The sequence below is a fragment of the Sorex fumeus genome, unplaced genomic scaffold (genome assembly GCF_029834395.1).
Source record: "Sorex fumeus unplaced genomic scaffold, SorFum_2.1 ptg000034l, whole genome shotgun sequence".
Taxonomy (NCBI): Eukaryota; Metazoa; Chordata; class Mammalia; order Eulipotyphla; family Soricidae; genus Sorex; species Sorex fumeus.
Genome location: NW_026606091.1, coordinates 8,654,312 through 8,681,349, shown reverse-complemented (window position 1 = coordinate 8,681,349; position 27,038 = coordinate 8,654,312). Strand labels below are relative to the sequence as shown.

The 27,038-nt window shown below is 35.5% G+C and overlaps 1 protein-coding gene across 2 annotated transcripts in view; it reads right to left on the bottom strand.

Annotated features, from left to right (window-relative positions):
• The window catches only part of ADAMTSL1 (ADAMTS like 1), a 454,178-nt gene that overhangs the window by 243,201 nt on the left and 183,939 nt on the right, over nt 1-27,038 (bottom strand). For both annotated transcript variants that reach the window (XM_056117099.1, XM_056117100.1), the window contains exons 7-9: nt 26,518-26,675; nt 13,923-14,034; nt 9,580-9,718 (exon numbers count right to left, since the gene is read on the bottom strand). In XM_056117099.1, the coding sequence (XP_055973074.1) occupies nt 9,580-9,718; nt 13,923-14,034; nt 26,518-26,675 (409 nt within the window). The remainder of the gene's footprint in view (nt 1-9,579; nt 9,719-13,922; nt 14,035-26,517; nt 26,676-27,038) is intronic.

Below are 27,038 nucleotides of genomic sequence, written 5' to 3'. Positions count from 1 at the left end.
ATGAAACTGACCAAGCAAGTGGAACCAAGCAAAGGTCAACAAATGGAACTACATTAAACTAAGAAGCCTCTGCATCTCAAAAGAAATAGTGACTATGATACAAAGACAGCCCACAGAATGGGAAAAAATATTTACCCAATACCCATTTGATAAGGGGTTACTATCCAAGATATATAAGACACTGGTAGAAATTTACAAAAAAAATCCAACCCCATCAAAAAAAAAACGGGGAGAAGAAATGAACATATACTTCCCAAAAGAAGAAATACAAATGGCCAAAAAACACATGAAGAATGCTTTACATTAATCATCAGGGAGATGCGAATCAAAGCAACTATGAGATATCTCACATCACAGAGACTGGCACACATTCAAAAGAACAGAGCAAACGGTGCTGGTGTGGATTCTGAGAGAAAGAGACTTTTCTACATTGTTCTTCATGGGAAATCTGAATGACCCATTCTTTCTGGAAAACAAGTTGGGTATTCCTCAAAAAGCGAAAATTGAGCTTCCGTTACTCAGCAATACCACTTCTGGGAACATACCCTGGGGACCCAAAAACACACTGCAGAAAAGCCATCTGCATTTCTATGTTTATTGCAGCACTATTCACTCTAGCCAGGATCTGGAAATGACCCAAGTGCTGGAAATCAGATGACTGGATAAAGAAAATATAGTACATCTACATAATAGAATACTACGCAGCCACCAGGAAAAATAAAGTCATGAAATTCGCTTATAAATAGTTAGACATGGAGAGCATCATGGTGAATGAAATGAGTCAGAGGAGAGGAACTTCCTCAGACATAGAATGATTGCATTCATTTGTGAAATATTAAAACAACAACAACAGCAACATTGTCTGAGACTAATATCCAAGGGCAGTAGAAATAAGGGCTAAGAGGAATGGTCCATGATGGAAGCTTGTTACAAATGGTGGTGGGGATAGGGCAACTAGGATAGAGAAGGAACCATTATGACAAAGATAGCTGTAAATGATTACTCTGGACAACTACTGAGTGCTGAAAGGAGGTAAACGGACAAACATGATAACCCGTTTTTCAAACCATAATACCCGAAAGGAAAAAGGAAGAAAGGCATGGGCAGGGGGAGGGGACGGGAGAGAGAGAGAGAGAGAGAGAGAGAGAGAGAGAGAGAGAGAGAGAGAGAGAGCGAGAGAGAGGAGTCTGCCATAGAGGCAGGCTGTGGGGAGTGGGCCGGGAGGGAAATTGGGGACACTGGCATGGGAAGTGTACACTGGTGAAGGAACAGACGATTGTACATTGTATGACTGGAACCCAATAACAAACAACTTTGTAACTATGTATCTCATGGTGATTCCATTTTTTTTTAAACAATGGGGGCCTGGAAATTTATTGCATTTAGTTTCCTCTGTCCCTCCTCTTCCTAATCTCCACTGAAGGCAGAACTCAGAACCTGTGAACAACAGCTGTGAGCCATAGGCTGAAAAATCACTTAGCTAGAGACTAGCTCAAAATTCCTTTTACTTGAACATTTGGTGAGTTTACAAAATAATTAAGTTTCTCTATTTATCAGGGGCAAGTTAAGATCCAGCATGAGGGCACAGTCTATAAATAGGTCATATGGTCATAGGCTTTAAAACCATCCTAAATAGAAAATAAAAAACTTCTTGGATCAGACCAAAAAAACCGCTCTGTCATCCAAAATTTGCAAAAAAATAAATAAATAAAAATTCAGGCACCTATTAATTTTCTGCTAAAATAAAAACATTATTGGGGAGTTTCTGATCATGTGACCCAAAACGTTAACATTGCTCTATGAAATAGCATGTTAATTTCTTCATATTTACCTTTCTGTAGTTAAAAGTTATTAATTTAATGACTTTGGAGTCTAAAATGCTTTCTACATTTAAATAAACGAAACTAACATTTGGAGGCTTTACTTTTTCTTTTACTGTTCTGACATATTCAGTCATTGCTTGGTTTAAGTAAATATCAGTAATAATGTTTACATGAAAGAGGTGTGCCTGACCTGAGTAAGTAACCCCTTGGTACCAAGCTTTGCAGTGATATGGTTAGCAGTTTTGTGTTATCTGTGGAAGACAGTTGAGTTTAAATCAGATCTCCTTGGTTGCTAAAGGCATCATGCAGAGCAAGGGCATTTTTGGATCTGCTGGCATGATTTCTATGCCAGGGACCAGGGTACCTAAATTTATGTAGGATAGGGGATACTCTAGAAGTGAAAGAATTTAAAGCCATGGCTTAGTGATCTTGCTTCTATCCTAACTTGGGGGCATTTACATAATCTTTTAGGGTTTCAGTTTTCCCATCTAAAAATATCATCTCTAGCTGCTAAATTCCCAGGGATATAAAAAGCAAATGAGAAAATATTAAAATCAAACTGAGTGAAAGATCTTTACAAACATTAAGTAATCAAGTAAAAAAATATTGGGCAAACAAAAAATTTATATTTTCCAGGTTTGGCTCTTTTGTGAGATTGACAATTTGTTAAGAGCTTTACATACATGATCTCATTTAATTCTTAAGGCTACTCCGTCACAGGAATGTTATACTTACATTACAAATGGAACATTTTCAGGGTTAAAGGTGTTAAGTGAAGTAGTCACTGAACTAATAAAGGCAATTGAAAGACTGAGGTTAGCAATGATGACAATGCCCATTCTTACAAGTTGATGACAAGAGTTACATAAAACAAATTTACACCTTGAAAGAGTTTAAGATACAGAGCTGGAAGAAAATACAGGAATCAGGAGTGAATGCGTTGCATGTGGACCCTACCATCATATGATCCACTGAGAACCAATAGGTGTAACACTGGAGGTCCCCACAGTGTCATCAAGTATGACCCTGGTGGTTCCTAGCATGACAAGGCCTGAACAGTGCTGTGTCCTCTGGCCTTAGCACTGACTTGTCTGGTGAAGTTGACTGAGTATCACTGAGTGTGGCTTTAGATACCCTTAGAAATGCTTAACAGAGACTCCCCAAAAAAGAAAAAAGAAAATTTAAGTAGAATAATTTATCAGTACTGTTAGTGATAAAGTGACAGTGCAAGAATCAAAATGCTCCAATAACAGATTGCCTTATAATATATGGTGTGTCTATATACTTGGAAAGAATATGGTCATGCAATGTAAAAAGTACCAGAAGTTTTTAAATTTTTATCTCATTATAAATGATGCATGAAGGTTTTTTGGTCTTTCTTATTGCTTACTCATTAATTGCTTTAAAAGTATATTTAAATGAGGCTGATTAAAAGAAAGGAAGATATTACTTTTATAAATCATTTATCCATTGTAATAAAAAGATCCCTGTGAATAGAAAAACTTTGTATATACTTTAATTTCTAGTCCTTATATAATTTGATTTCTAGTCCTTACACTGAGTTCTTTACTAGAGACAGACTGGCATACATCCTAGTAAATTAAATCTCATGTAAATTAACCTGCATCATTACACAGGGAGTTAAAGTGGGGATTATTAAATCATTGAAACTGACTGGAATTTCAGAAGTTGCAAATTACCTTACATTTTAATCACAGTTTTAAAAATATTTGCTAGGAATTTATTCCTACTGTTGTAAAACAACAGAAAAATTATCTTCATAAACCTAAACATTATTGTCTAGTTCTTGCTCTTGGAGAACTCGCAGGCTACCGAGAGTATCCTGCCTGCACGAAAGAGTCTGGCAAGCTCCCCATGGCATATTAGATATGCCAAAACCCAATAACAATGATGGGTCTCTTTCTCCTGACCCTGAAAGAGCCTCCAATGTGGCACTTGCTAAAATTTCAGGACTAGGATGAATGGAGACGTTACTGGTGCCTGCTAGAGGAAATCAATGAACAACGGGATGACAGTGATACAGTGATATCAAAACAGAATTCTAATGTCACACTCTTTCTTTCATGGACAAGAAGATTGATTTCTCCAGAGCCGAGGAATTTCTCTAAGATTACATTCCAACAATAACTGTGATCTTATTCATAATAATTACTGAAAACTAACCTATATTGTAGCTTATCATGTCTCAGGCACTCTACTGAGATTTTTACATGTATAACATCATTTATTCCTCATCACCACTCTCTGAGGTAAGTACTAGTATCTTCACTTCCCAGGATGAAAAACTCTTGGTCCTAGAGAGAAAAATTTTCCAAAAGATCTACCAGTAGATAGATCTGGGAGTTCAAGTTAGATTGTTTTACTTCAAAGTTCTCTTTGAACTACCAACAGGGTCATTGTTGGACTTGCAGGTCACCAAGTTAGTGTGACCAAATTTTTACACTACACCCACTGCCTCTCATGATGCAGATTATTTCTTTAAAGTTGCCTTCGAATTCAGTTCTGAGGTAATGTTCATAATTTGGTTCACTGCCAAGGATGACTTACGCAGTTTGTTGTCAAATTAAATGGAAGTGGACAAAAAAAAATCCCACTTGAACTCACCAAGAACTGATGCTTGGGTTATACAAGTTTGGGCATTTGCTTAGGACTGTTTCTCTGAATTCCTTGAGGGAAGGGGGAATCTGGATATAGTTTCAGTTAAAAACAGATTTGTTTGCTAATGATTGTGACCATGATAGTGTGATGAGTGAGAGCTTTTTTCACTTGTCCAACCCTTGCCAATTTAAGCCCCCTTCATTACTGTGCTGGAGAGAAAACTAGAGGTCTGTGCCAAAAACATCTGAAAAGGTGGTTCTCTGATCTTCTCACGAACAATGTCTTGCACAATTTCCCCTAGACAGACTTAATATCTTACCAGTCTCAGAGTCTGAGATATATAAGGACAAATGTAGCATATTTTACATTTAAATCTCTTTGAAAACAAAAAGTGCTTATTAACTGAACCCAAACTAAGACTTTTTTAGTTGGTGCTGAGCAATAGATACACATTTTTAGACTTTCTGGCCACATTGTGGGATTTATCTTTCACCCAAAAGGCAAAGATAACATACTATTATAAAGTATCAGGCACTGCATTAAATTTCTTTTTTTTTCTTCCCCTCCTGATCTAAGACTGGAACTACAGTTTCAGCATAGAAGTCTCAAGAGGACAGTACACTTGATTGGAACCCAGAGACTTAGCTACATACACAGGAAAGGGTTCACACAGCAGTATGAAAAGAATAGAATGAAATAGAAATTAAATAGAAATTTGTTGTAGTTCCTGACATTTTGAAGGGACATGCCTCTGGACTTGCGGCAGCACCCAAGTTGGGAGTACCACCAGCATTTATATTTGCATATAGAGTATTTGATGAGGTCAGTGATATCACATTCATAGTACACTAATGACAAACATTCTTAATTTTAGCTAAAAACCATTCAATTTTCAACTTCCCTTTCCTTTCCCTTCCTATTATAGGCATGCTATCACTTTATGAAAATGACTATATACATGACATCAGCTGAGAGCATCAAAGTTCTCTTGAGACAAACTGCTGGGTGCCAGGTAGGCTTAATTGTTGGTCTTAGAATACAAGGTACTCAAATTCTTGTCTCAGCAATATGTCAAGCTACTGCATGCTAGAGCTATTTGGGTTTTCTTAAGAAGAGCAGAAACTATAAATATTAAAGCTTTAAATTCTAAATGTCTGCTGTATATGTTAAATTCTCATCTATGTTATGAACAATAGACATGAATAGAAAGAAAAATAGAATATATAGCAAAAGCATTAGCAGTGGTTATTTGGGAATAGTGTATAATTAGTGATATTTGTTATTTTATCATAGAATTTTAAATTATCAATATTTATGTTTGAAAAAAGCCATGTGAACATGAAATTATTTCAAAAAGAGTAGGCTAACTCTCAGTCTTTTTAGCTCTAAAAACAAATAAATGAATTAATCCACAACTACGGAAACCAGTGGATAAAGTTGGTGAGTGAAGATAGTAATTAGTGTCATTTATTAGTTTGAATGTCTAATATTTCCATCACTTAATGCAAATTAATGAGAACGTTGTGGTCATTTTGGTAAACAAAAAATGAAGATAAGGATAATGACTAATTACTATCATAGTAAAGTAAAGTAAAGTAAAGGCCCTCCCGTTGATCGTCGATTTGCTCGAGCGGGCCCAGTAACGTCTCCATTGGAGACTTTGTTGTTACTGTGTCTGGCATATCGAATACTCTCGGTAGCTTGCCGGGCTCTCCGAGAGGGGAGGAGGAATCGAACTCTGGTCGGCCATGTTGGCTGCGTGCAAGGCAAACGCCCTACCGCTGTGCTATCGCTCCAGCCCTATCAATTCATTTTTGGTTTGTTTTGGTTTTATATGTATAGTAAGGACAAAACTATATTTGCACAGAGATATAGTTGCTAATGGTAAAAGTTTTTTCAACTCAATCTTGCAATATTAGAATTTTTTTCATTTTCATTTTTATGGACATAACAGAAGAAGGTAAGGGTGAGGGTAGAGTATTTGATTTTTAAAACATGTTTAGAATTGTTACAATATATTTTTTGGTTTCCCTTAGCTCAAGTAAGTTAAACTGAGTTTGACCTGTCAAAATAAACTTCTTTTGTGAATTAATGTTTATGAAATGTTGTCCTTCCGTTGTTCATTGATTTGTTTGAGCAGGCCCAGTAACATCTCCATTGGAGACTTTGTTGTTACTGTGTATGGCATATCGAATACTTCACGGGTAGCTTGCCAGACTTTGCCATGCGGGCAAGATACTCTCTGTAGCTTGCTGGGCTCTCCGAGAGGAGTGGAGGAATTGAACTCGGGTCAGCCATGTTGACTGCGTGCAAGGCAAACGCCTTACCGCTGCGCTATCGCTCCAGCCCTAATGTTTATAAATATTTTAAAATATATACATTTAGTAACTTTACAGAACAGTTTCATTGGCATGGTCTGAAAGTACTAATTTAATGGAAGAATCTGTTCCACCCCATTCTGTGGGTACTAATATAGTATTTCTGAAGTCTATAATAATAGTGAATATAATAATGAATTTAGGGTTGTAGATTTAATCATTTACTGTACTCGTTGCTGTCTATGGTACCTTTCCAGTCTAGACAGAGAACAAATAAAAAGAAACAGTGTACAATTAAAAAAAAAAAACTAGTCTAACACAGAAAAATATAAAAATATAATAAATTTCTTTTAAAATTAAAACATGTAAGTTTCTGTATGAAAAATATAAATTAATACATTTGCTTTGGGATTTTTAATTTTGGACATGAATGCATAGGTTAAATGACAATGTGTCACATTAATTTTAGTATTAGACAGTTAAATAAGTATTTAGAAAAGACTTTTTTTGACATTTTTCAAATGAGTTTTAATAATCTGAGTGAACATGGGGTAAAAACTGCTGAGAAGGAGTGTTCACAATGTCTAGAACTCTCTAATTTCAGCAACCTCTGATAGAAAACAATTTCTTGAGGGATTCATGTTGAAAGATCTAATAAGAAGACAGGTCACTTTTATAGTCCCTTTATCTTCTTTTATAAGATCATCTCTTTTTATTCTTTATGAAAAACTAGAAAGGTTATTTTGATCCTAGGTATGTGAATAAGCCCAAAGAATTACATAGAAATTGTCAAATAACAACTTCAAAATAATATATCTAAACACTCCCTAAAGCAGTTTCCTATTAAATTCACTATTTGTAGGTCTTAATTTTAATAGCTTTGTTTAATTACTCTGTTATAAAAAAAAGAAGCTCCCTGACATTTTCCTTGAGCTTATTTTTATCTCTTTTTTTATATAGACATGTCATAAAATTTATGCATATAATCCATGACATTTTTTAAAATAACACAGAACAAGCATACATTTCATGGGCAAAGTTCTTTGGATATAGAATGACTTTTTGCTTCTGCATTATAGAGGCCAAAAATATTATGCCAGCAGAGAAAAAAGGTAAAAATCAAAAGTCAGAAAAAGATAAGGAAATTTTTCTTGGTTACAAACATTTTCTCAAAATTTTCAACAAAATGTTTTTATTTCATGGCAATAATAAAATATTACTTTGGGGGAGAAGTTTTATGCATATGGGAGGCAAATTATTCTTGTTCCTAGAAATACAAGGATTTTCAAGGAAGTTATCATATTTTAAAAGTCTGAGATTGAGTAAACCCATCTGGGATAACTGTGCATTTCACTAACCAATATTCAGGTATGAATATGGAAAAAGATTTATAGTAAGCAGAATAATTTGAAAATCAGATTGAATTGCATGAGACAACTATCTTAGTTAAAACAATTATTATACTCATCATATTTCCAAAATAAAGAACATTAAGCAAAATTTTTACAATATATCCTTTTTCATTCAATTTCATTATGTAATATGAATAAAACATTAAAAATTACAGTTTTTTATTCCATTCTTAATAAATTATTTTCTGGTGAAATATGAAAGTTAAACTTCATGAAAATCAATTATCTCATAAAATATCTATTGCTTTCCTAGTAAAATAAAGTTATTTTAAATTCTCTTTTCTAAACTAGAAATTAAGTTTTGAAAAGTTAGCTAAAAATAACTTCACATAACAAGTCAAAATAGAATTCATAAATGTAAGGCAGAAAAAGTGAAAGAATACACATTATAAAAAATTGACAAGAGAAAACAAAAGCTACAATTGCATTGCTTATCATTATAGATAAATTCATTATCATCTACATTGCTCATATCATATTCTAAATATTCCTAGTTTTTTATACCCATACAATGAGTAAACTGATTTTAAAAAATGAGATCCTTCTCAGAAGTTCAAGGATCTTGGGAAAGGGGTCTTGATGTTTGATCTTCTTGATTAAATTTGTAGGGGTTTATTTTGTTCTCTAATTGGACTTATTCTCTCATATGTTGAGAATAAATAAGTTAAGCGAATAAAGAAAGTTGCAACTAAAAAGGCAAATGCTTTACCCATGAAAAGATTCTTTTATTATACTTGTATGGTTACTTATAAGTAACAATACTTCATTTTTCACACTTATTCTTTATAGTGCAAGTAATTTGACAGCCAATAACAAGTTTTAAAAAATCAATCCATGATAGGTGAAAGGGCTAAGTGTCTTTTGCAAGCTACTAATTAAGAAAACTTAAACTAAATCTGATTATGAGAAATAAGTCCTGGTTTCTCTTTGAACAAATGCTGACTTTGTCCAACTATATTACTAGGTGTAAGACTGGTTTTGAGTCTAATTGATCAGTGTGAGACAGCACAGGTTAATATGGGTCAGCTGAGGCTGTCAACTATGTTCTGCTCTGATTTGCCACTGGTCAGGTGACAAAGTTAAAAGGGAACAAATCCTGAGAACAAAGCACCACACATTTGTTATGGTCCATTGACCTGGTTCTAACTAAAGAGATGAAACAAATGACCAGAAATCAGAGACAAAAATGACCTTGAAGTGTATACTTCATTGGCAGGTTTATATATGTAGACTCTGAGATGACATCAATTATAGTGATAAAAGCAAGGGGCATGTGTAAGAATGACACATCTAGGAATGAACATTGGACTCAACACATTTATTTTTAACATAAAAACATTTCATTAAAGAAGCTTCTTTGGAACTTGATCTATGTTTATGATGAACAAACTAGTAAACTTGACTGACCTGGCTGGACAAGGATCCAAGTTGCACTCTTGAAGCTTGGGTTTGGGTTTGATGTTCTCTGGGTAATAGTGACAGTACTGATCAGCAACTACTCGGTTGCTCCGGAGATCATAACACTCAGCCGATGTCAGCTGGTAACCTGCAGTGTCAGGTAAGTTTAAAAGCACGTGTCAGGGTTGGAGAGACAGTTCAAGTGTCAAAAGCACATGCTTTGCATGTCAGAGGCCTGGGTTTGATATCAATCTCTTTAGAATCCCCTAAACATTACACAGAGTGGCCCCCAACATGGAATTGGGGGCAGCTTCTTGCCAAGTGTGGCCCCTAAACAAAAAAACATGCACATCTCAACTCATTTCTTTTTTTTTTTCTTTTTGGGTCACACCCAGCTATGTTCAAGGGTTACTCCTGCTCTGAACTCAGGAATTACTACTGGCATTGCTCGGAAGACCATATGGGATGCTGGGGATCAAACTCAGGTCAATGGCATGCAAGGCAAATGCCCAACCCACTGTACTATCATTCTGCCCCTCAATATATTTCTTTATGTTGTCCAACTCTCTTACATTAATGACAACCCTCCCAAATGCTTCAGTTGTGTTCAGGGTACAAGATAGGTGAGAGCTAAATGCAAGATGCATTCATTTTCACAGAACTAAACTATCAGGTGTTTCCCTTAGAGATCCACTGAAATTTTAATATCTATATTCTATTTAATGAGCTTAACTACATACAGGTATGTAGAAAGAACTTCATGGTTAGAAATATTGCTGTTTATTTCTGTGATATAATTATTTCATCAAAGGAAACATTTAAACTAGAATTATGATTATCAGTGTTTATTATCCCCCAAAGTATGAATATTCTTGTTCCTAAGGCACTAAGGATCAAGCTCTCAAATAAATACATAAAAGTAAAATAGAGGGGCCGAAGCAATAGTACAATGGATAGGGTGCTTGCCTGGCACTGGATAGACTTAGGTTTACTCCCTAGTGTCCTATATAGTCCCTGAGCACCATCAGGAGCAATTCCTGAATGCATAGCCAGGAGTAGCACTGCAGCACTGTCCTCTCATTGTTCATCGATTTGCTCGAGTGGCCACCAGTAACGTCTTTATTGTGAGACTTGTTACTGTTTTTTGGCATATCTAATACATCATGGGTAGCTTGCCAGGCTTTGCCATGCAGGCGGAATACTCTCAGTAGCTTGCCGGGCTCTCGGAGAGGGGTGGAGGAATTGAACCCAGGTGGGCTGTGTGCAAGGCAAACGCCCTACCCGCTATGATATGGCTCCGGCTCAGCCAGGAATAATACCTGAGCATCTCCAGATAGGAGAGAGGTGTGCTTCCCTCCATCCCAAATAAGTAAAATAAAATAAAAATACAATACACCTTAACACTGTGTTCCTTGGTCAGTGTGGGGAAGAATGGTATATGGCACAGAATCGTGTCCTGCCAGCTGTCTTTGAAAATTGCTTTTACTATTCAACTTAAATGGATAGAGTTGAATACATGGATGATTAAATTCCCAGCAGTAACCACTATTAATCTCGCTTTCTAAAGGACTAAAAATAAAAATTATTTTACATGTTCAATTTTTTGCTTACCCCCATTTATTTGACAATTCATTTTTAACATTAAAAGTTTAAAGGCTTACCTTTCATGTACAAAATTCTACTGTGCAAAGAGAATCTTCTATTAAAAATCAGTGGTGCTGAATAGTACTTAATTCTATTTATAATGTGTTTTACTTTTCCTACCTGCATCTTACTTGATCTGTGGATTTGGTGGCTGGTAGTGATGAGAACTACTTAGAAATCTGGGGTAAAAAATAAATGCACATATGGAAGAATTTTTTATTAGCTTTTTTGTATCTTTCTACCCCTAGCCAGTCCCCAAAATATATTCTCACTGGCAGGTGGTCGGATATTTTTATTGCCAAATATGTGTTAGAAAGTCAGACCCAGAGTGGTTGAAAGACTTGCAAAATTTTTTAGGAAATCAGAAGGAGGCTTATAAACCAGATTTCCTGGCTTGAGGCTGTGTTCTCAGACCACCCACAAAAGTTAATTGTTCATTAAAGACCAAAAAAGACCTCTTAACAATTTACTGTAAAGATGAAAAGCATGGAAAGTAATGGTAAAAACACATGCTCCATTTAATTTTTGTTTTAAGAGCAAATCAAAGAGAAAATACTATTTTATAGGAGTAAATATACTTTTATTTTTCAATTACATTATACTCTAAAGCAGATAATTTTATAACAAGTTAATGACTTTATAATTTTCCATATAATACTTTTTACTCAAGTATAGATTTTATCAGGTACTTAAATGTGGCAAAAATATATAAATTCCAAATCTAAATTTTTTATAAAATAATAATTGGTCAGCTTATACATATTGCTTTGAAGCTATTCTAGAGTATGAAATGAAAATTCAGGGTAGAAATAAAATAACCAAAAAGTCACATAATTACATTTCTAAAATTTTATAAGGTACTTGGCGTAGCTATTTTTTACACTTAGCAAAAATGATCAGCCAGTTGAATTTGGAACCAGAAATATAAAAGGGAATTTAGAGGTCAGTTATTCTCAAACCTGAAGTGAGAGGAAGACAAGTTTATATGATTTTTAAAGAAAAATTTTGGAAAAATTTCCTTTTATCTACACTTTCTAATAGTTCAAAATATTGGAAACCACTGATCCAATGGGGTTGGGTTTATATGAGTTTAACATTAATTGCCTTATTACAGACCAAGCAATTATCAAGGTTATTAAAATTACACTCCAGAAGCAATTCTATGTGAAACTTCCATAGTAGACACATTGCTGAATTGCTACTTCTCACAAAACATGGTTTTCATTTAAAAAGGAAAGAAACCATTTCCTACTGGTCATTAATACATATATCAAAACAATATATTCTTATGAAACATCAAAGCAATTGGCAGTTCATTTTTAAACAAAGTAATTTTCTATTTAGGCAAGGTAGAGTAACTAAAAACATTAACTGAAAGGCTGAAAGTGTATTGATAGTTATTTAACATCAAGTTCAACTTTGACTACTTTTAAGCTAAAATAACACTATTCTTTAGAATACAATTTTCATTGGTTTATTCACATCATATAGTCCCAGATAATAATATCATACATACTTACTGCTTTACAACAATTTGTAGATAATCATTTTTCTTCATTTTGAGATACTATCCTTTTTTCTTGTCAAAATAATTGAGTGGTAATTTTATATATTAACTACCTAGAGTCATACAATTACAGGTCTATATGAAGCTGAAGTTGGGAGTTAGTTGATACACTAATTTTTAAGTAAATATACATATAATTTTATACTCTTTATAGGAGAAGAATTAAAAATGATTATCTACAAATACTGTCTCAGTTTGTAATGAAATTAAAGTATTCATATGCTGCTTATTACCAAACTGGAAAGAACTTTGGTAATATATGCCAAAAGCCACACAAATTCTGAAACTTACTCTTAAAAATTTATTTGAAGGAAATAATGGCAAAGTAGAAAAATACTTAGCTATCAATTAAGTTATTCATTACATTACATGAAAAAATTTAAATGAACTAATTTTCTCTAGGAATATGGCTAAACAATTGTAAAAATAATTAAATTATATAACCATTATAATTATGATCAGAAAAAGGGGGAAAACCCTTTACAGTAACAGTAAATGTTTATATATAAGTATATACACATACATATTTTAAATAAATTCTTATCTTCATCCCATACCATATGTATATGGATAACTCTTTAGGAACAAACTATTTTAATAAAAAAGTGGGGACCAAGTGGAATGTCTTTCAATGCATGGATTATGGCACAGGGTAAAAAATAATCAAGTTAATGGCCCCACTATAGTGATCCACCCCCACCCTCCATGGTAATAAACTACTTCCTTTAATTAAGTTACTATGGTTCTTTTTGGACACATTATGCTATATGACAGACTGACAAAACATTCTTCACTGCATTTCTGAATAAATACGTTTTCTTCAACAAGTAGTTTTTTTCAAGTGGAGGGAATTTCCTTAAAATCAAGCTCTTGCCAAACTATACTTTTTTTGTCATATTGCTCTTCCATGAAATCAGGAAAGAAATAAGGACAATTTCCCCCTTAAAGGACTCTACCAAGAGAAAATACTTTTGGGTGTTGAGACTGAGGTATCTGTCTGAGGAGGGGATTTGGCACCATTCAGAAAAAAAGACTTTCACCACTGCACAAAATAATTTCCTTCAGATTGAAGAAATTCTGCTATCAAACTAGCCCAGTCTCATCCAAGCCAAGAGTACCTAGGCTGAGAGAACACCATTACCTCCTCCACACGTTGCTGAGCAGGGAAAGAAATCTGTCTCTCTCCATCGGTGAATGATGGGCTGGTAGAAGATAAACTGAACTGTACTGTCAGCAGGTCCTGAGTTGTGGATCTATAGGAAACAATAATGAATAGGAGAAATTAGTAGAATTAAGCAGAACCTTCTCAGTCATTTGCAATTTTGGACATGGACATAGGAAATATGAATTATCTAAAGCAGGGTTATGGCCTGCATTGGATGGGAAGTGATGATGGCAAGTTCACTTAGTTTATTATTTAAGCAGTGAATGATCCCTGCACATACCATTGCTATCACCACTATTTCAGTTTCAGCAGAATATAGCTAGATCCTAGGAAGATCTCATCCTAAATTACTTAATCCTCTTCTCTCTTTTATTGCTATCCTTTCCCACATAACTGATAAAATTGTGTGGATTTTGAAATGTAGGTTCAGAAATAGACGATTTTTTTTCTGAGTATTGTATACATCCCATACATATCCTACAAAAGTTATTAAAAGGAAAGATTGTCTTTTCAATTTAAAAATAAAAAAGAGAGAGGGAACAAGTTGATAGCTCCATTGTCAGGGTTGCATGCTTTGCTTGTACCCAGACCCAAGTTCAAATCACTGGGTCCCCACTACCACAAGTAGAGCTCTAGACCGCCCCTCCCCCAAACATTTCCAGGGTGCATTTTGTGGTCCCTCGTATCAATAGGAGTGGCCTCCAGAATAGCTAAGCACTACTTGGGATCCCAGTCAGAATTTTTTAAAAAGAAAGTGTTAATGAATTAAGTAGCTTCCACTTAGACACACACCCGGAATTTCCTGGCAACTTAGTGATTCATGTGCATTTTACTGTGCAAAGTTACCAGTTGGGGCTCACTAAAATGCAAATTCCTGGACCCAAGCCCAGAGACCCAGGCAATATATAGATGATCCAAAATCCAAATCTTCAAATGTACCAATTTATATTTTAAAAGTTGTTTCTTCAAAAACCATATGTTTCTAGAAATCACAATAAGCCTTTTGAAAGACTGGTGTAAAGTGATCATTCTTCACTGATTTTTAGTAGTATAAGGTAATATATTCAAACTTAGAGAGTAAAAAACATCTAATAGGAAGAGCATCTTAATTTTGAAATAGAGGCCTCTTCTAAATATTCACATAGGCTTACCCAAGATTTCCACAAAATGGCTTTATAATTTTTCAGTTAGCATGTGAACCATTTCTAGGTAAGAAAATTGGAGGCCCTGCCAGTTTTAGGAGAAACTTCTGACCTTCCTTAATCAACTAGAAGAATATAGTTAGAAGCATTGTCTAGATTTGAGGTTCACAGAGTTATTTGGCCTAACACTCCCATCTTAAAAAAATCACTCAGTATTCCCTCAGAAATTCACAGTCTTTAAGCGAACAGGTGTCCATATCCCCCATACCCATTGCATCAGAAGCTGTTACTACACACCCTTCCTTTCGATAGTTTCAGTGTCCCTCCACAGGTGGCGCTATCAGTTGAGATTTGGGGTGACCTCTAGCAAATTTTTCTAGTGTGGAAGTCTATCTATGGTAGGGCAACTATCTAAGTACAGGACATCTGGAATTTTATTTCTATCAGTTCCCTTTCCCTTCCTTTCCTCTCTCCTTCCTCTATCTTCTCCTTCCCTCCCTTCTTCCTCCTCCCCCACCTCCAAGTTCCTTTTCTCCTCCTCTCCCCTCTCCTCTATTCTCCTCCCCTCCCCCCTTCTCTTTCTTTCTTCTCCCCTTCCCATTCCTTCTCTTTTCTTCCCTTCCCCTTCCTTTCCTCTCCCATCTCATCCTCTTATTTCCTCCCTCCCTCCCTCCTTCCTTCCTTCCTTCCTTCCTTCCTTCCTTCCTTCCTTCCTTCCTTCCTTCCTCCCTCCCTCCCTCCCTCCCTCTCTCCCTTCCTTCCTTCCTTCCTTCCTTCCTTCCTTCCTTCCTTCCTTCCTTCCTTCCTTCCTTCCTTCCTTCCTTCCTTCTTCCTCCCTGACTTCCCTTCACTCCTCTTTGCACTTTCACACTTTCTCATTATGTGAGGTCTCTCTCCTTGATTCCTAGGGCCATACATCACTTCTTAGCTCTGGAGAGTGTCACTACCCTCTGCCTCCCACTCCTCATCCTCTACCTTTAAATTTACAGTCAGATGGGTTATATATATGTTTACGACTAAATGTTACTTCTCCTATTAATCTGTCTGATATAAATTGCCTGATTAACATGTGAAGGACCCAGATGAGCCAGGGAAATTTCTTTTCTGTCCCTACATTTCCAGAAAGAAAGAAAGAATTACCTGTCATCTAGTATTTAGATGGGTTGGCAAGATTAGCACTATTTATTATGTTAAAACAAGTTCCATGGATAACTTAGAAGACCACATCTAACTGTGATTACACTACAATTAGAGACAAATTAACTAGTTGAATTATGTGGCTAACTTTTTGTTAATGTTTTCAAGTCTTACAACTGGCCTGAAAGCCATTTATCTGGGGATAAACTAATGGATCTGACCTTCAAACTTTTAAAAGATGGACGTATTTTTGCAACTAAGCTTGTTCAACTCATCCAGAGTGCAAAGGAAAATAGTATCACTAAGGAAACAAAAGATAAGTGCTAACCTCTCGATCAATATTTGGAGTTCATATGGGAATATAGAAATATTCCTCAGAAAATCTGAAAGAGTTGAAAAGGAGACAGAAGAGAGAGAACCTATAGGACATCTCATATTATGCCACGATTCTGACCCATGAAGTATCCAGGTCTCTCGTAACTAGAATAAACAGTGGTATGATTCCTGCATTAAAGCAAAAACAGCTGAAGCAATACAGAGTCTTTCTGCATTGGGAAACATAGCCCACAGATGAATATTTTCCAGTCTTATGTGTCAGATACAGGATATTTAATTGTTTGCTTAGGGATATAGTATTAATCACATTCTTTGTAAATCCCTCCCTCCCCCACTTTTAAAAAGTCTCACAGAAGCCTATAGCTCTCATGGGATGAATGGTTATCATGCTGGAAAACTATTAGAAGAAGGTTCTCATTTGAACATAAGCTCCGTGAAAAATATGAGAGAAGAGAGCATTTGTTTAGACTAGAGAAATGGATTGTTTTTCATGTTTTTTTCTAGAGCTGAAAATTAAACAATCCTAAGAAAGGGGTGGCAGCAAAATGAATATATAATGTCAAAATAGTGGGAGAAAGCTCATTCTAGTGTCTGAGGTTATCTTTTGGTTTGGTTATAAAGACAGAAAAATGAAGCAGGGTCAATTTTTCCTTCTCTCTCTAGAAATTAACAATAAAACATTTCAGATTTTAAGAGGAAGGAAGCAATGACAAGAAGGTTCTTCAAAAAAAGGGTTAATAAACTCTATGCTGAAGGAAAGAACACAAACAGCTTAGAAAGAATGTCATTGTTAAATGAGTTTGATGAAAATGATGTATAATGACCATAAATGCTGACAATATCTGCTTATATTTGACAAGAAACTGGAAATGAAAATAGACATTGTTATTCCAAGTAGAGAAAGCCAATCATGAGGTTCCCAAGTCTCTGCTCACACAACCACATTTTATCCTTCCACACTAGCATTTCCTGCCTCTTTCTCCCTTCTCAAGATATCTTTCTTTAATAATAATATCAACAACTGCCACAGCAACATGCACTTACTTCGTTTCTGTCATACATGGTGCACTTTTTTTTAATACTAAACCTAATCTTAAAGCTTCTGTGTTCACACACACACACACACACACACACACACACACACACACACCATCACCACCACCACCACCACCACCACCATGTTATTTCCGTATATAAGTGATAATGAGAAAATTGAGGCTGAGAGTTCTTCAAGGTGACTATGTCTTCAAGGTGACATAGTGAGCTAGTTCTGGAATTCAGGTATGACTGCTTTTAAAGCAGCCATTCTTTTCATAGTGCCAAGCAATTTTCCCACTAGCAGCACACTTTTATCTGTCTTTTCAAGTGCTCCTTAATTTTTCCATTTTAATGCAAAGAAATTTGATGTTAAAAAAAAAAGCTCCGCAACATTGACCTTTGATGTGGCACAATTGCATTTTTCATTGGTGCTATTGACATACAGGCTTATCTTAATTTCAGGTCTATAACATAATGGTAGATATTACAAAATGTTTATAGCAAATCTTTCCAGCACTTTGAATAATTACCTAAATTCCCTTTCCATGGAACAGGGATATGGTCAAAGGGCCGGGTGCACACTTTGCACACATCAGGCCAGCACCTGATTTCTGGCACCACATGGTTCCCTGACAATCACCAAGAGTAACCCATGAGCACTACTGGGTGTGGCCCCAAACCAAAACCCAACCCCTCCTAATAGTTTCCTTTAAATGAGAAATTTTAAGATTCATTCTCTTACTTATTTCAAATATGCAATTATAAACTGCAATCACCATGCTACCTATTACATTGATATGACCTCTTTAATTTTAGATTTTTGGTTTGAGGCACCATGATTTATAGTACTGTTAATTTCACGTATATAAAGTTCTAATTCCACACTGTCCATCAATGTCATCCCATGACCCCTTTATCTTAGAACTGAAATTGTCTATCTTCTGACCCCCTCCATTGTTCGGCACATCCATATCCTCTCATCTTTGCCTCAGTGAACTACCAATCTGTTCTCTATGTCATTGAATCTGGTGTTTATTTTGCTTTTTAGATGCTACATATAAATGAGACCATACAGAATTTGCTTTTTTTCCCTCTGTGATTTATTTCACTTGGCACAATCCTCCGCCCCCCACCCCCAAGATTCATACACATTGTCACAAATAGCAACATTTCTAGGTGCTGAAATGTTGCTTACAGAGACAAGCTTTATGTTTCATAGTTCCCTGATTTTATTAATTTCACTTTCTCAAAACTTTAACTTTTAGTTCTGAGAGTCATACAATCTAAATCCTCATACATAAGGTTCTAGTTCTTAATCTTAGGTTGAAAGCTTCTGTTTGATAGTTTAAAATTTTGTTTGGAGGACTGGCATATTACAATTTGTTTCCTTAATTTAATAAGAAAAAAAGAATGCTCTGACTCAAGCTTGACTTCCTATAATTGCAACAATTTATGGTTTCTAACTCAATATAATGTCTTTCCACATTAAAAGTAAAGAAAAAGATAAAAACATCATTTTCCATTTCAAATGGACACACTATTACAATAAAGTAGTATAGTATATATATGGGTCAGACTGAGAGTTAAATTCATGTAAAATTCAAAGGAATCAAGCAGAAATTACAAACATACAAAAAATATCAAGTACTCAGAGGCTCTCCCTATAACATTCTACAAAATATCATACCTATCTTTTTCCTTTCAGTAGGATTAAAGGTGATTTGAACATTTCTGAATGTTCTACAACTAGGCCCATTTCTCTTTCTAATATAGAAATGTTTCCTCCAGATAAACCAGGAGTGGAGATGACATCAGGATTCCCTCCACCTGACTTGACTGCAGATGCTCTGACCTTGGGGAGGTGAATGAAGGAAGCTGTGGGCAGCTCCTCTTCTGTGAAACTGAGCAGGGACCTCTTAATAGGGTTCCATGTCCTGCTTAGGCTAAACGCAAGGCAGGCAGGGATGTCAGGGCTTGGAAACTATGGAAATAAATCAGTACACTTGCCGAGATGGAATAAAATAGAAAACAGATGAGCCTGTTTATTAAATGCCTTAGTCTATTACACTCAATTTGGGGTTGTTCTGGGGGTGTTGGTGATAACTAATACTCAAAAAACTAAAAACATTTCTCACTGCTTTGTTAAAGATTCGAAAGTACATAGCAATAGTGGCTTACTTATAACAACTAGATGTTTACAAATACTTATTAATATAACATCTATGGTTATGTCTCCCCAGCTATTCTATGCATTGGATAAAAGCTGTCTCTATATATCTTCACCACCACTCTTTCTTCATCATCATTAAAAATGTTTGGCAATAGCCAGTAGGAGGCTAATAAATTTTTTAATAAATTAATGTTTGATTGAATACATAAGTGAATTATATACTAATTGTGATTCTTTTAAGTAATTTTGAAACTGCAAACCACTATTGTGACAAATTCTTTGGATAGTTGTCATTTTAAAACTATTTTTCTGCCAGTTTTCTTAAAGCTGTTATTAATTATTCATACCAAATGTTGATAAAATTTGTGGAAATAAATTATATTGTTAATAAAACTACTCTCATCCAGAAATATCATGTTTTTTAAGACTCTCTAGGTAGACTTATAGAACCAAATCATTCCATGCAATCATTCCATTGCTTAAAATACCTGATTATTCAGGAATATCGATTAAAATAGTTTTAGAATTTATTAACAGACTTTACTTTTATACTGTTTACAGAGTTTTCTAGTTCTCCTAGAATTTCAGTCCAGATCCCAATATTAGAAGTCACTGAAGTTCAGAATAGACCCCTGGATCAAGGTTGCATGAGAGATGCTGGTAATCATTAAAGTTTGCCGTGCTCCTTGATTGGGACAGCAGAGTTTAGATGTCTATCTCGAAGAAATTATGTTGAATTAAAAAACAGAGCACTGTAGCACTGTCCTCCCGTTGTTCTTCGATTTTGCTCGAATGGGCACCAGTAATGTCTTCATTGTGAGACTTGTTCTTACTGTTTTTGGCATATCAAATATGCCACAGGTAGCTTGCCAGGCCTTGCTGTGCTGGCAGGATACTCTCAGTAGCTTGGGCTCTCCAAGAGGGAGGGAGGAATCGAACCTTGGTCAGCCGCGTACAAGGCAAACACCCTACCTGCTATGCTATCACTCCAGCCAAGCCCTACACTGACAAAAAACAAAGAAAAGGGAAAAATGTATCAGGAAGGCGCTTCTAGGAATTGGAGTAGACCTGAATCTACTAGACAGATGTCGATGCTAAGATCAGAGTGGGAAATAGTTATTGACCAGAGTGTAGCTGGGAGAACCAGACTGAGCAGACTTTTGGTTCTTAGAGAAAGGTGCAAAGCTGCTTTTTTGACATTACACTTTTAGAATAAAATTGTGTTGCTCGCCCATTGGTATATAATACTATATAAATTACAAGAAGAAGTACAGCTTCACAGTTTGGTAAGTGTGCATACCTCCCTGAACTAGCACCAAAATTCTATTGTCATTCCCACTATCAAAGTGACCCCTTCTACCATTTCCTCCTACATTCATTCTCTTTTCCCTTGGTAACTAACATATTTTTCACAGAGTCTATGGGTTACTTTGATTGTGTTTTATGACCACTTTCTTTAATAGTCTACATATGAGAAAAATCCTCTGATAATTGTTTTTCACTTTCTAACTTACTCCACATAGCATAATTGCTTCAGTATTTTCATGGTGTCACAAAAATAATATTTCATGTTTTTAAATAGCTGAATCAGGTTATATTGGCTGTATCTACATCACATTTTTTCCCACCTGACTATCTTAAATCTGGCTATGCAGATGGTGAAACAATGTGGGGACTTAAGAAATACATTGTATTCTAATCAGCTCATTTCTAAAGTCTTTTTCTATCAGCATAAAGGGGTGGAGTTATAGGGGGCATTGTTATCTTTATAAATTGAATAGAAAAATGAATTGGCATTTATTTACCTTTCCTTCAGTAAATTTAAATTTTTCACAGTTAACTTAAATTCTTACAATCAATTTAAATTCTACATTTAATTTAAATACTTCAGAACTAATAGTGATTTTCCCTTTGTCTGAGCACAAATTGAAGAGCATGGGAAGGCCATCTAGAAATATGCCCAGTAACAGACGGAAATCAAACCGAGATTGAATACGTGATAAAACTGAACCTCCAATAGAAAATCATTTGATTATGTCAATTACACCCAAGATTTACAGCTTGCCAAAAGCTTACAAAGACTTTCTTAATCATACTAGCCTGTGGGGAGTATCAGTAGTACTTGTTATCTGTCCATTTTCTTTTAGTACTAAATTACATAAATATTTCAGAATTTTTATCTGAAAATGATATCCCCTAAATAACATTATAAGCAAAGAGAAGGGCAATACCACATAAAATTGCCAACCTTTCCTCTGCATTGAACAGTGTATGAAAGAAAGGTATAAATGAAAGTTCCATAAACTTTATAAGGTGAATTCTCATATATTTACATGGTGATTTTTTTCAGGAGTGCCTCTTATTATTTCACCTCATAAAAATTTTGGGGGTGCTGAATTATGTCTAGCTCAAGGCTGTCCAGAAAGAAATATGAAGGGATTATCTCTGCCTAATATCCTAACTGAAACAAATGGAAATCACAAACTTTCTAGTCCGTCCCCTAAGTACTTCCAACGTGCTACTTAGGCAACAATTGGGATGAAGCCAAACTTTCTAACCAAATCCTTGACTAGAAAAATATACTGCATTTAGCAAATTATCCTCTGTAGGAAATCACTGTTCTCTAGTTACCAGGGTATGAACTATAAGTCAGTGTTCTTAGTTCTGAGAATGTTTATTGCTTATTATCTTATGCCTTTTTGTTATTTTGGTGGATTACTTATCAATCACGTTTTTCTATAATAAAACTTTCCCCTTCCATTTTTCAAAAGGGAACAAACTACAACATATACTGCTGCTGATTTTTCTAAGTAGCACATAGATGAAAATGATAATAAAGGATGGAATATGACTGAAAAAAACTTTTTTCTATCTGGAAAGGTCATTATTATCTTTCATTAGTCTGCAATATTAGAGGAGATGCAGATAGCATGGTAAGAGGGGAAGAGGATACTAAGAGGATATTCAGGAAACCAACAGGTCAACTCCTCTAGAAATTAATGATGCCAGGTGTCACAGCCAATCTTCTCTCACACGCATTTGTCTTAATATTTGTACCTGCCAACACGTCCCTAGATGTACCACTTGTAAATTTGTCAGCCTTTAACCATTGTTAGAGAAACAGTTTTCTGTCTTTTTTTAAGGCAGGGTATTGTTGAAAGTTAAAACATTTTAAAGAGATGAAAGAGATGAAAAATTTTTCTATTTTCTTTTATATGTACTATCTCACACACAAGGATTATATGGGAGACATTTTATGTTCACTTTACAAATGAAGAAACAGGTTCAAGGAGGTAAGACAATGGTCACAAATCCTAGAATTAGAAAAATACATCAAACTCTAGAGAGTTTATCCTTTCTATCACTATTTACTAGTGGCATTGTCCTTCCATTGTTCATCGATTTGCTCGAGCAGGCACCAGTAACATCTCCATTGTGAGACTTGTTGTTACTGTTTTTGGCATATATACGACTACAGATAACAAATGTTACTAAAAATAATTTATTGACTTAAAATATTTGGAAGAAATGCTCACTTAGGAAGCAATAAGAGAATTTAGTCCCAACTTTTTCAACTCAGACTTCACCCCTTTTGGAATCTAGTCCAATTTTTATGATAGCCAGGAAAGCAAGCTTCTAAACATTATTTGGAACAAATGGCAATATATAATTTGAATGATACTGAAAATGATTTCCAGCTCATAATTTCTAAGCACCTAAATCATGAAAGGTGATAAATATTAAGTATGTTTTTTTCATTTTATCTGCTTCCTTGCAAATGCTGAAAAAAAGAAAAGTCACTGGGAGAAAGGTAATTTCATTTTTCTACATATTTCTAAATATCTGATTTATTTTAAGTGCAAGTAAAATAATTTAAAAATATATGCTCTATAATAGAACAAGGATGATATTAAACTTTACATATATATGTGTCTGTTTGCGAGGCTTACTGCAGTACTTGGCAGTGTTCACGGGCAACTCCTCTATGTTCAGGGATCACTCCTGGCCCTGAACTGGATCAAAGAAAGTCATATGTGGCACAGGGGTGTGAACTGGAGTCAGACACATGAAAACCTAGCACCTTAAACCTCATACAATCTCTCTGGATTCTTCCTGTGATATTTTATTAATTGATTAATTTATTTAGAGATTTAGAGAAACACCTGGCAGTCCTCATGGATCACTCCTGGCAGTGCTCAGGGGGACCATATGTGATCGGTGTTGGCTAGATGCAAAACAAGCGCCTTAACCCCTATAGTATCCCTTTGACCCCAAACTCCATTTTAATCAAATCTGTGCATTTATATATAGAAGAAAAACATATTCTTAGAAGCAACACAGAATACTGAAGAGAGTTCTGGTCCTAAAGTAAATACTAACATAGGACAGGATCAATTAGAAAATTCTGCTGCATCGCAATTGCTGAAAAATGACAGATGCTGACTTCTTCATTCTACCTGCAGGAAAGCAGCCTCATCCTTGAAAAGTTTGAGCTCATGTGGATAAGTCAGATCAAAATCACATCTCTTTACTTTTGGACCAGAACTCTCTTCAGTATTCTGTGTTGCTTCTAAGAATATGTTTTTCTTCTATATACTCTGGGTAGCTTGCTGGGCTCTTTGAAAGGGGCGGAGGAATCAAACCCAGGCCGCGTGCAAGGCAAACACTCTATTCACTGTGCTATATGTGAATCAACATAGAAAAAAGTCAAAGGTGTAGTTAGAAAGAAAATCCATATTATCAAGAATAAAGAAGGAGTAAAAGTGAGGGCTAAGAAAGATTAAAAAGAGAAGAACTAGAGTTGTTGAAGAATAATTTGGAGGCAGCTTAACAAAGGGATCAGAAGCTATAAAGATTATTAAGAATTTGTAGAAATACTTGAAATGAGAACATGTGAAGGTGTAAACTTCAAAATTGTGGTAGTAGGATGGAGAAGAAATAGCCTTGATTAGGAGTGTATAGAAAATGGGAAATTGGCATAACTCTGAAATTTCTGACTGGGCTGATTGTGTATTATCCTATATGACAAAAACGAAGAAAGATAAAATGATTTTCAGGTATAAACAAATTTAGTTTTGACATATTGAATTGTATTTGCTAATGGAACATCTAAGTGGTGATGTGCAGAAGGAAGCTAGACAGATGAAGTGCATTGAATATGCTGTAAACTGTTCAAGTAGGAAAAACATTACTGAAAAATTAACCCTTAATCAATGACTGAGTAAATAGCAGTGCTCCTACATTTCTGTCAGAGCGATAGCACAGCGGGTAGGGCAGTTGCCTCGCACACGGCCAACCAGGGTTCGATTCCTTCGTCCCTCTTGGAGAAGCTGGCAAGCTACAGAGAGTATCCCGCCTCCACGGCAGAGCCTGGCAAGCTCCCCATGGAGTATTCGATATGCCAAAAACAGAAAAAAAGTCTCACAATGGAGACGTTACTGGTGCCCACTTGGGCAAATCGATGAACAATGGGAGGACAGTGTTACAGGACAGTGCTACAGTGCTACTCCTACATTTAAAAATATAAATAAAAATTAACTCTTCGAAAGCCATTAAGAAAATTAACATAAATGGTTTTTTAAGTAGTATTTTAGGGGTTTCAAAAAGACATACCATATTTTTTAACATTCTATTCATTTGGGGTACTATAATTTTGTTTTGTTTTGGGGGCCTCAACTGAAAGGATTCAGGGCTTATTCCTGGCTCTGCATTCAGGGGGACCATATGTATGCTGGGGATCAAACCCAGGTTGAACTTGTGCAATGCTAGAGCCCTATCAGCTGTAATATTTCATCAGCCCCTGTATCTGCCTGTTTAAACAAAATTATTTAACTACCTCTAGCATCATTTCTATGTGTGTTCTCCTTGACTGTAGCTTCTGTTTCACATTCATGTGATTGTCATCTGTACTGGATTAAAAAGAGCTACTAAGTAGCTGGAGACAGAGGAAGGTACTCTGGAACCCTTCTTCCACCCAACCTCACTGCCTATCATATTTTTTTATAAGCATTCTTACTTCCAGCTGCCATTGGGCCATCAAGCTTAAATCAAATGTCCTCTGGCTCAAGGTCCTGTGATGAAAAATTTATGGAGTCCTGGACATATTACAAGTTTTACAGCTTTACAGTTGAAATCCTTCATGTCCTCCTGACCTACTGAGGAAAAATATACTTTATTTTATTTTGATTCCCAAATGTTCTTCTATTGTGTACATTTTTTCCCTACAAAACGTGTATGCTACTTCCAGCAATGTGTTTTATATTACCTTGAAGAATAGGGCAGCTCTGATAGTAGGAAACATCTTAGTCTTGTTGCTAGTACAAGAGAAAACTGAACTTGTAATTGGAAGCATGACCAAAACTATGGATCATTAGTTTATCATTCCCTTTGACTAAAGACACCTATATGAGTCAATGGCTGTATTTTGTTCTTAAAACAGTTTATATTCCCCAAGCACTGATAAGTGGACTTTTTGAGTGGGGTATACAGTATGTCTACAAATACACATAATATATGTGCATTATATAAATATTCACAGAAGGATTTTCCTAGACCTTAAGAATGTTTTATGTTCTTACAAAGTCCAGGATATAGTTCAACACCCTTGAATTAAACATTTTCTGAATAACAGACTTTCTAAATCTATGTCAAACTTAACATTCCTCTCTCTTCAGGTTATAAATAATATCAGTTTGGATGTAGCTTGAAAGAAAGGGGGAACATTTTTTTTCAATCCATATGGGCTTACCTTGACAATGAAATCTGCTGTGAGTGGTCCAGTCATTCTCAGTATCTCTTTGTCTGGAAATTTCTGGAACTCCACACTAGAATTGTCCACAAGAAAAGTGCCCGTGGAACTGAGACTGTTTTCACCCTTAGCCCCCTGGAGGGTTTTGGTTTCCAGATCTACATAATCAAACACATGAAGAGCAGAGAAAGATATTCCCAGGGCTACAACAGACCACTTACAAGCACATTTCATGCAACAAAATCTAGAGCTATGTAAGGGAGAAGCATCATTCTTTACATGACTGACATAAACAAATACAAACACTCCTGGATCACAGAGATGTTTCAGGAACAGATAAAAGTGTTTCAAAGCTTGGCTAATGAGTTTTAAAATAATTGCATCTGAAAATATCATCAAAAAACTTACAACTTAGGTGATATAATCTGGGAACTCCAAGAACTCTATTCTGACTAAAATATCTTGCATGCATATCTTATCATCCTCAATGAAGAAGAGTGATTTTCAACCCTTTCACATCT